Source organism: Triturus cristatus, chromosome 5_1 (assembly GCF_964204655.1).
Source record: "Triturus cristatus chromosome 5_1, aTriCri1.1, whole genome shotgun sequence".
Lineage (NCBI taxonomy): Eukaryota > Metazoa > Chordata > Amphibia > Caudata > Salamandridae > Triturus > Triturus cristatus.
The window spans coordinates 132,637,154-132,647,339 of NC_140587.1; the positions used below are offsets into that span (position 1 = coordinate 132,637,154).

The 10,186-nt window shown below is 55.3% G+C and overlaps 2 protein-coding genes across 2 annotated transcripts; both read right to left on the reverse strand.

Annotated features, from left to right (window-relative positions):
- Positions 1-1,082: 1,082 nt before the first annotated feature.
- Positions 1,083-1,394, reverse strand: LOC146830394 (histone H4). The gene has a single exon (XM_085603739.1). The coding sequence runs from the start codon at positions 1,392-1,394 to the stop codon at positions 1,083-1,085; it is 312 nt and encodes a 103-aa protein (XP_085459865.1).
- A 748-nt stretch (positions 1,395-2,142) lies between these two features.
- LOC146830395 (histone H2A type 2-C-like) lies at positions 2,143-2,541 on the reverse strand. Its single transcript, XM_085603740.1, has one exon. It carries the CDS (start codon positions 2,539-2,541, stop codon positions 2,143-2,145), a length of 399 nt encoding a protein of 132 aa, XP_085459866.1.
- Positions 2,542-10,186: the final 7,645 nt, after the last annotated feature.

Below are 10,186 nucleotides of genomic sequence, written 5' to 3' on the forward strand. Positions count from 1 at the left end.
GCACCCTGTGTAGAAAAAGTGACTTCGTCCCATTTGACCTAAAATTTTAGTATTTTTATTTTTATTTTTTATTAAACATTGTTAAAGGGGTGACTGGAGGCTACAAAATGGACCAGATACTGTGAAGGACGTTATTTCATTTTTGGGTGAAAAAAAATAAAAATATATGTATTTTATTAGGATTACGATTTTTTTTTTTTTTGGGGGCCCATCTCCAGCTGAGGGGGAAAACCTGAAATGTTACCCGAAGTGGAGCTCCATTGCCCCGGGTAGAAGTAGTGCCGTGGTCCCCTTGAACCAAAATGTCAACAAAACAATAATAAAAAAAAAAAAGCACTAAAACAGGTGCTTAGAGTCCCGAAATCGGTCACAAAAAAAAATGAGGATCGCACACCCCATGGGCCTGCATGGGAACGCTCTATTTTACCGACTATTAAGCCCCCACGAAGTGGGGGCTTACAGCGCCCGAGCGAGAGACAAAAGTTAGAGGTAGCGCGGCCGTTCCGCCGCCCGGCCATCTGGTCGCGCAGCTCCGTGGGCCATCTGGTCGCGCAAATCGGCGACCAGATGGCCGGCCGCGCGGCCGCCGCCGCTAGCTCGAACCTTTGTCCCTCATTCGTGTTCTGTAAGCCCCCACTACGTGGGGGCTTAATAGTCGAGGGAAATGACCGGCCCTGGGCCGGGCCAAACTCGCCATGGGTCCCCAGTCCAGGGCTCCAGGATGGCGGGCCCCCGGGCCGGGCTATACCCGCCTTAGGTCCCAAGTACAGAGCTCCAGAATGGCGGGCCCCTGGGCCGGGCTATACCCGCCTTAGGTGGCTTCAGGACAGCGGGCCCCGTGGGCGGGACTAGGATGGACGCGGGGCTCCAGGAAGGTGCCCTGGCCCCAGGACAGTGCCTTGCATGGCGGTTTCGGAGAAATGCCCCCCTCACCCGACCGGCTGTGGGCCTACAAAGCAGGCCTGCCCTGCGGGATCCCTAGTGCATAGATACAGCTCTCCCATGACATCGTGGTCGGCTCTTAAAAGAGCCTTTGGGTTGGTGTTTTTTTTTCTCTTTCTTTCCGTGGGCAAGTCGAGAGTTTAACCGCCGAATCCGTAGAGGGTGCGGCCCTGGCGCTTCAGGGCGTAAACGACATCCATGGCGGTGACGGTCTTCCTCTTGGCGTGCTCGGTGTAGGTGACGGCGTCCCGGATCACATTCTCCAGGAAAACCTTCAGCACCCCGCGGGTCTCCTCGTAGATGAGGCCGGAGATGCGCTTGACCCCGCCACGGCGCGCCAGGCGGCGAATGGCCGGCTTGGTGATGCCCTGGATGTTGTCCCGGAGCACCTTGCGGTGCCTCTTGGCGCCGCCTTTGCCGAGCCCCTTCCCTCCTTTGCCGCGTCCAGACATGTTGTCCTGTCGGTACTGTGACTGAGCAGAAATGAGGAAACAGCCAGCGACGGCTGCTTATATGGAGGAGCTGCGGCGGACCGGCTAGGGCGCTCCAAGCGGCCCACGTGACTCAACGGAAGGCGAGGGGGAGCCCGCCCCTGGACCGCCCTCTGCAGGGAGCGGGGGGCTGGAGCGGCCGTTGCCGTTTGAAAAAGAGCGCGCTCCCAGCCGCCTCTTTGTCGTGGGCTCAGCAGCTGCCGCCGGGGCACGGATCACAGTCAAGCACACACACACGCCTCCCTTCCCGGCCCCCACTCATCACCGCGGCCCGCCTAACCCTGGCGCTCGGTGCCCGCTCCCACTATGAACAGCAGGCTCTGAAATGTTTTAATGGAGCCAACACATTAACGGCCTCACCGGCACCACCCCGCTGTGTGCGGCCGCCCGCAACCCCGTAACACTGTCCACAGGTCAGGCCCGGTCGTGGCAAGTCTGTAAACTGCCCCTATAAACACGTATTTATTTATTTTTACAAAAAGATTATTCTCGTCGGCCTCAAGCTCGGTTTTGGGACGGGGGCAGCATTTATGTGTCCGTCCGAGGGCTTGGGCATCCCTCCTATGTAGCGACGGTGCGGGCGCTGCCGCGACTATGAAGCCTGCCAGAGTAACACCTTGGCACGGATACGCTCTTTGATGGAGTCTGTGGTTGGCCCTGAAAAGAGCCTTTGTGTTTAGGGTGTGTTTCCACGGTGGTCTGCGGGCCTTTACTTGCTTGCTTTGCCCCCTGCCTTGTGGCTCTCGGTTTTCTTGGGCAGCAGCACGGCCTGGATGTTGGGCAGGACTCCTCCCTGGGCGATGGTGACTCGGCCCAGCAGCTTATTCAGCTCCTCGTCGTTGCGGATGGCCAGCTGGAGGTGTCTGGGGATGATGCGGGTCTTCTTGTTGTCACGGGCAGCGTTGCCGGCCAGCTCCAGGATCTCAGCGGTCAGGTACTCCAGGACTGCAGCCAAATAGACGGGGGCACCGGCGCCCACCCTCTCGGCGTAGCTTCCCTTCCGGAGTAACCTGTGCACACGGCCCACGGGGAACTGGAGCCCGGCTCTGGAAGAGCGTGTCTTGGCCTTAGCGCGGGCCTTTCCTCCTTGCTTTCCGCGTCCAGACATGGCGATCGATGCAGGGGCTCACTCACACAACAGAGAGATTAGTACTGCTGTTCGGCTCGACTCCGGCGATATAAAGACTTCGGGTGCGTCTGATTGGTTGACAGCTAGGCGCTGATAGTACTTCTCATTGGAGGGAGGAGGGCTTCTGTTTCACCAATCAGAGACCCAGAACCGCAGTACACTAGGAGGTGGGGGGCTTGCCTTTGCCTGCCAATGAGAAGGGAGAGCAGAGAAGCAGCTACTTTACACGCCCAGCCTATAAATACAAGTGCCGGGCTCGCCTGGCCTTATTTCTCTCGGCTCCACAGGAAGCGGTGCAGATTGTCGACCATGCCTGAACCAGCCAAGTCCGCGCCGGCTCCCAAGAAGGGCTCCAAGAAAGCGCTCTCCAAGCCGCCCAAGAAGGACGGGAAGAAGCGCAAGAGGAGCAGGAAGGAAAGCTATGCAATCTACATTTACAAAGTGATGAAGCAGGTGCACCCGGACACCGGCATCTCCTCTAAGGCCATGGGCATCATGAACTCCTTCGTGAACGACATCTTCGAGCGCATCGCCGGGGAGGCTTCCCGCCTGGCCCACTACAACTCGCGGCGCACCATCACCTCCCGGGAGATCCAGACCGCAGTGCGTCTGCTGCTGCCCGGAGAGCTGGCCAAGCACGCCGTGTCGGAGGGCACCAAGGCCGTCACCAAGTACACCAGCGCCAAGTAAGGCTTCGAGGCGCATCCCCAACTAACACAACGGCTCTTTTAAGGGCCAACCACGTCCTCCCCTAAGAGCTAATGTGCTTCTATTATGACCGGAGAAATAAGTGTTTTAAAAGGTAATGTTGAGCGCACAAGACCCGCTCTCACGGGTCTTGCTGCAGACCGAGGGACGATGGAGCAGGCAACCCGTTTTTAATAAACATGTTTATATGAATGAGCCCTCTCTTTGGGACCAAGTCTCACGTAAGCACTGTAATGTAACGATGACGTTAAATGAGCGAGGGACGATGGAGCAGGCAACCCGTTTTGCCTGTTTAAATAAACCTGTTTATATGAATGAGCCCTCTCTTTGGTACCAAGTGTCACATAAGCACTGTAATGTAACGATGACGTTAAATGAGCCCACGGGCTTATTGTTTTCGGCGACCAGTTTTAGTGTGTGCGGGTGTCACGTTGTGTTTGTACTTTAAGACCAAGGGCAACGGCAATAATCCGCCCCTGGGCAAGCGCTCCCGAAATCGGACACATGAACCCGATGTACCGGGAGCACAGATGCCCCACAGCGCTGGCTTGTGACCAGCGGATCCCAACACAACCCTCCACCCAAACAAAGCTCTTTATTAAACGATGGACACATTGAAGATGCGATTGTGCACTGTGAACACGGAGTGCTCTGGTCACCCAGTGCCGGTATAAGTTACCCAGTACTCGTGGTACTCTCAGCCAGCCCACCCACCCTAACCTGTAGAACATGCCATGGCAGATAAGAGAAGCTCGTATGTGACAGGGTGGTGGCCCTTAAAAGAGCCGTTGTGGTGGTTGTTCGGGTCGGCGTGTCTCCTTAGGCCCTCTCGCCTCGGATACGACGGGCCAGCTGGATGTCCTTGGGCATGATGGTCACCCTCTTGGCGTGGATGGCGCACAGGTTGGTGTCCTCGAAGAGCCCCACCAGGTAGGCCTCGCTGGCCTCTTGCAGGGCCATGACGGCGGAGCTCTGGAAGCGCAGGTCGGTCTTGAAGTCCTGGGCGATCTCCCTCACCAAGCGCTGGAAGGGCAGCTTGCGGATGAGGAGCTCGGTGGACTTCTGGTAGCGGCGGATCTCGCGGAGAGCCACAGTGCCGGGTCGGTAGCGGTGAGGCTTCTTGACGCCGCCGGTGGCAGGCGCGCTCTTGCGGGCAGCCTTGGTGGCCAGCTGCTTGCGAGGCGCTTTGCCGCCGGTGGACTTGCGGGCTGTCTGCTTGGTGCGGGCCATGGCGGGAGCGGTCTCTCTCAGCGACAAGCGAGGAAGAATGGAGTTCAAGCAGGCAAGAGCCCTATTTATGCACTCGAAGACGGAGGGCTGCTCTGGTTGGCTGAAGCGACCGCCCCACGTTTGAAAATAGCCCGCGGTGTGCAATGATTGGCCAATGAACCGGAGGCTGCAGCCTGTCTCTCCAATGAGCTGTGGAGAAAAAGACACCCTCCGATTGGATGATGTACGTTGGAGCCGTAGCCCGCGCTTGGGTCAGCCTTTGTCTCCGTGTCCATCCATAGTCACACGAACCACTCGCCCCCGGTCAACTGGGCGAGGAGCCCAGGATTTTATAAGTGTACTGCCCTTGGTCACCCTGGAACACGCCGCCGTTAACTGCGCTCGATTTCACGTTCACAATCGTCTGCTTTATGCAGACACCACTTCGAATCTGCCCGGATACAGTGAAAGCACCAAGGCACACGTTATTTCACATTTATTATAAACGGAGGTCTAATAAACTCCCAGACCCCCTTCTTTATTTGGTACACAGATTTCAATCCACGCAGCACCAAAAGAGCCGTTTACATGACCAAGATCACACACGGCACTCGCGTGCGGAAAGGTGCGCTATGGATTTACTGTGCCGTTTATTATTATAGAGAAGTGTGCACGCGGGGTGCAAGGGTGGGGACGAACAAGCTCTCTTCTGGACCGGGTGGATGGCTCTTAAAAGAGCCGTTGTGTTTGCAGTGTCTTGGTGCAAGCCCTTACTTCTTCTTGGGCGCTGCCTTCTTGGGCTTGGCTGCTTTGGGCTTGGCTGCCTTGGGTTTGACTACCTTGGCAGGGCTTTTCTTGGCCACTTTGGGCTTCGCCGCCTTGGCTTTCGCTGGGCTCTTGGCAGCCTTCTTGGCGGGGGCAGCCTTGGGCTTCTTGGGGCTCTTTGCTGCCGCAGGCTTCTTGACCTTCTTCGGGCTCTTCTTGACCCCCGCGGGAGCCTTTTTGGGCTTCTTGGCGGCAGGGGCAGCTTTCTTGGCCGCTGGTTTCTTGGTCTTGGCGGCCGCCTTCTTGGCCGCCTTCTTGCCCTCCAGCTGCTTCTTGTTCACCTTGAAGGATCCGGAGGCCCCGGTGCCCTTCAGCTGGGCCAGGGCGCCTTTGCTGACCAGGCTCTTGAGGGAGGCCTTGACCCGGCTCTTGTTCTTGTCCACATCGTAGCCCTCGGCGACCAGCCCCTTCTTCATGGCCGACAGGGAGACTCCCTTCCTCTCGGCAGAGGCGGTCACCACCTTCAGGATCAGATCGGCCACGCTGGGGCCGGAAGGCTTCTTGGCCTTGGAGGCCCCCGCTGTCTTCTTCTGCTGCTTTTTCTTGGGGGCGACCTCAGCGGGAGGCGCCGCGGCGGCTGGAGCGGTTTCGGCCATTGTAATGCGAGTCTCGGCGCGGGCGCTGTCACTGAACAGAAATGTCCCTCCCAAACCCGAGCCCCGTGAATATATACAGGGAGGAGCCGGCCTCTGATTGGTCCCGAGCAGACAGGGCTGTGCGAGGCACACTCGGCTCTTTGCTCCCAGCTGACTTTTGTGTTTCCTACCTTCGGATTATCCACGTTTTAAAACACAATCAGTTAAACACGCGCTTCCACGCATACATGACCAGGAGCCCAGCTTCGGCCCTCTCCCGGGCCTGCCCCCGTTTCGGATCCACCCCTCATCCCTGGCTTGTGATCCGCGGGGAGACTCGGCGCTCCCCCGACGGCGGGCGCCTCCATGCCTGAAATCCCGGGCTCCGGACCCCTTTTCCCCGGTCCTCTCTCGACTCCTGCGGCCGGGAGCGGCGGCCCGCGGGAGGGAGGGGGCTCCTGCAGGGAGCGGGCCCTGTGGCGTCACAGTGGGGCTGCGGGGGCCGCGGGGAGCGCGTTCTGGAACGGGCCGAAGTAACACAGGGCTCCGCCGGCCGAGCGCGGGGTGGAAACAATGCCAGGGAGCCCCTGGCACGGGGGCCAGGGGGCCCTCCCCGCGCGCCTGCACCCTCGGCTGTGGCACCCTCGGCTCGGGGCTTACAAGCAGCGGGGCACGGCCCTGGCTCCAGCCTCGCACGCATCACCAGGCGGCCGTGTGCTGGCAGCTTCACATGCAGGCAGAGAGCATTCACTGCCGAGCGCCGAGCCAGAGGAGGCGGGTGCAGACTCAATACAATAAATACACAGTGACACAATGAAGGAAGGCGGCCGAGTTAGGCCTACATGTTTTAAGACACCCCAAGTGAGAGCAGAGGGTGTGAATGCACCTGAAATGGTGACCCCAGTACCGGCATGGAGGCACTCTGCTGAGCTGATTTTTACAGCTGGAGCTAGGTGTACCTCTGAGGTGACATCTGTAGACAGAGTGAGTTACTGTATGTCAGACGCTGAGCCTATGACCGGGGAGGCCCACTGCGGAACTGAATAGTACAGTACAGAGTGAGGCCTGTGACTACCACTGTTCTACTGAGCCCTATCGCTGGAGTGGGGACCACTCCTGAATCCAATGGTATGTCACGAGGGAGACCTGAGACCAGAAATCATATTCTGCGCACTGTAGCCTGATCGAGGCCTGCTGCTAATTTGGATGGAGGTAGGGGAAGAAAACAAAACACTTCACAAAGTCCAGAACGCACATGAACACCATTCACAGTATCAGATCTTAGCCTTCAGGATCTCCGGCCCATCCCTAGCTTCCAGGTACATGTTTTAGTAATATTTGTGACATTTGGAGGTTTACAGCTTCAAGGGGATGAAGTCGCACCTTCTACCCAGGGTTATGGAGCTCCGCGCAGGGTGAGATTTCAGGGTTCACCCCTGGCTGGAGGTGTGAAAACAAAACAATCCACATAGTCACACCTCCAGCCAGGGGTGAACCCTGAAATCTCACCCTGCGCATAGCTCCATAACCCTGGGTAGAAGGTGCAACTACGTCCCCTTGAAGCTTATCTCCTCCAAAGGTCACAAAGTATCAGTAAAACTGGTGCCTGGAGGCTAGAAACACACCCAAGGCCATGCAGGTCTTGTTCTGATACTGTAACGGAGTTCACACCTCCAAACCTGAAATCGTACCCTGCGCGGAGCTCCATGACCCTGGGTACAAGGTGCGACTTCATCCCCTTGAAGCCTAACACCTTAAAATGTCACAAAGTATCAGTAATACTGGTGCCTGGAGGCTGGAAGTAGGCCCAAGGCCTTGCAGGCCTTATTCTGATACTGTAAAGGAGTTAAATACACTTTCCTGAGTATGTGAAGTGTTTTATTTTCACTCCTCCAGCCTGGGGTGAAGCCTGAAATCTTACCCTGCGCGGAGCTCCATGACACTGGGTACAAGGTGTGACTTCATCCCCTTGAAGCTTAACACCTTAAAATGTCACAAAGTATCAGTAATACTGGTGCCTGGAGGCTGGAAGTAGGCCCAAGGCCTTGCAGGCCTTATTCTGATACGGTAAAGGAGTTAATTACACTTTCCGGAGTATGTGAAGTGTTTTATTGTCACACCTCAAGCCTGGGGTGAACCCTGAAATCTCACCCTGCGCGGAGCTCCATGACCCTGGGTAGAAGGTGCAACTTCATCCCCTTGAAGCCTAACACCTGCAAATGTCACAAGTATCAGTAAAACTGGTGCCAGGAGGCTCGAAGTAGGCCCAAGGACTTGCAGGCCTTATTCTGATACTGTAAAGGAGATAAATACACTTTCCTGAGTATGTGAAGTGTTTTATTTTCACTCCTCCAGCCTGGGGTGAAGCCTGAAATCTTACCCTGCGCGGAGCTCCATGACCCTGGGTACAAGGTGTGACTTCATCCACTTGAAGCTTAACACCTTAAAATGTCACAAAGTATCAGTAATACTGGTGCCTGGAGGCTGGAAACACACCCAAGGCCTTGCAGGCCTTATTGTGATACTGTGAAGGAGTTAAATACACTTTCCTGAGTATGTGAACTGTTTTATTTTCACACCTGCAGCCAGGGGTAAACCCTGAAATCTCACCCTGCGCAGAGCTCCAAGACCCTGGGTAGAAGGTGCGACTTCATCCCCTTGAAGCCTAACACCTACAAATGTCACAAGTATCAGTAAAACTGGTGCCAGGAGGCTGGAAGTAGGCCCAAGGCCTTGCAGGCCTTATTCTAATACTTTAAAGGAGTTAAATACACTTTCCTGAGTGTGTGAAGTGTTTTATTTTCACTCCTCCAGCCTGGGGTGAAGCCTGAAATCTTACCCTGCGCGGAGCTCCATGACCCTGGGTACAAGGTGTAACTTCATCCCCTTGAAGCTTAACACCTTAAAATGTCACAAAGTATCAGTAATACTGGTGCCTGGAGGCTGGAAACACACACACGGCCTTGCAGGCCTTATTCTGATACTGTAAAGGAGTTAAATACACTTTCCTGAGTATGTGAAGTGTTTTATTTTCACTCCTCGAGCTTGGGGTGAAGCCTGAAATCTTACCCTGCGCGGAGCTCCATGACCCTGGGTACAAGGTGTGACTTCATCCCCTTGAAGCTTAACACCTTAAAATGTCACAAAGTATCAGTAATACTGGTGCCTGGAGGCTGGAAACACACCCAAGGCCTTGCAGGCCTTATTGTGATACTGTAAAGGAGTTAAATACACTTTCCTGAGTATGTGAAGTGTATTATTTTCACACATGCAGCCAGGGGTGAACCCTGAAATCTCACCCTGCGCGGAGCTCCATGACCCTGGATAGAAGGTGCGACTTCATCCCCTTGAAGCCTAACACCTACAAATGTCACAAGTATCAGTAAAGCTGGTGCCAGGAGGCTGGAAGTGGGCCCAAGGCCTTGCAGGCCTTGTTCTGATACTGTTAGGGGTTAAATAGACTTTACTGAGTATGTGAAGTGATTTGTTTTCACACCTCCAACCAGGGGTGAATCCTGAAATCTTACCCTGCGCGGAGCTCCATAACCCTGGGTAGAAAGTGCGACTTCATCCCCTTGAAGCCTAACACCTGCAAATGTCACAAGTATCAGTAAAACTGCTGCCTGGAGCCTGGAAACACACCCAAGGCCTTGCAGGCCTTGTTCTGATACTGTAAAGTAGCTAAATACACTTTCCTGAGTATGTGAAGTGTTTTATTCTCACACTTCCATCCAGGGGTGAACCCTGAAATCTCACCCTGCGCGGAGCTCCATAACCCTGGGTAGAAGGTGCGACTTCATCCCCTTGAAGCCTAACACCTGCAAATGTCACAAGTATCAGAAAAACTGGTGCCAGGAGGCTGGAAGTAGGCCCAAGGCCTTGCAGGCCCTATTCTGATACTGGAAAGGAGATAAAAACACTTTCCTGAGAATGTGAAGTGTTTTATTTTCTCAGCTCAAGCCTGGGGTGAACCCTGAAATCTTACCCCGCGCGGAGCTCCATAAACCTGGGTAGAAGGTGCGACTTCATCCCCTTGAAGCCTAAAACCTGCAAATGTCACAAGTATCAGTAAAACTGGTGCCAGGATGCTGGAAGTAGGCCCAAGGCCTTACAGGCCTTATTCTGATACTGTAAAGGAGCTAAACACACTTTCCTGAGTATGTGAAGTGTTTTATTTTCACACCTGCAGCCAGGGGTGAACCCTGAAATCTCACCCTGCGCGGAGCTCCATGACCCTGGGTAGAAGGTGCGACTTCATCCCCTTGAAGCCTAACACCTGCAAATGTCACACGTATCAGTAAAACTGG

What these genes read in the sequence shown, in the direction of transcription:
- LOC146830394 (XM_085603739.1), bottom strand. Translation starts at nt 1,394, where the DNA reads ATGTCTGGACGCGGCAAAGGAGGGAAGGGGCTCGGCAAAGGCGGCGCC.
- LOC146830395 (XM_085603740.1), bottom strand. Translation starts at nt 2,541, where the DNA reads ATGTCTGGACGCGGAAAGCAAGGAGGAAAGGCCCGCGCTAAGGCCAAG.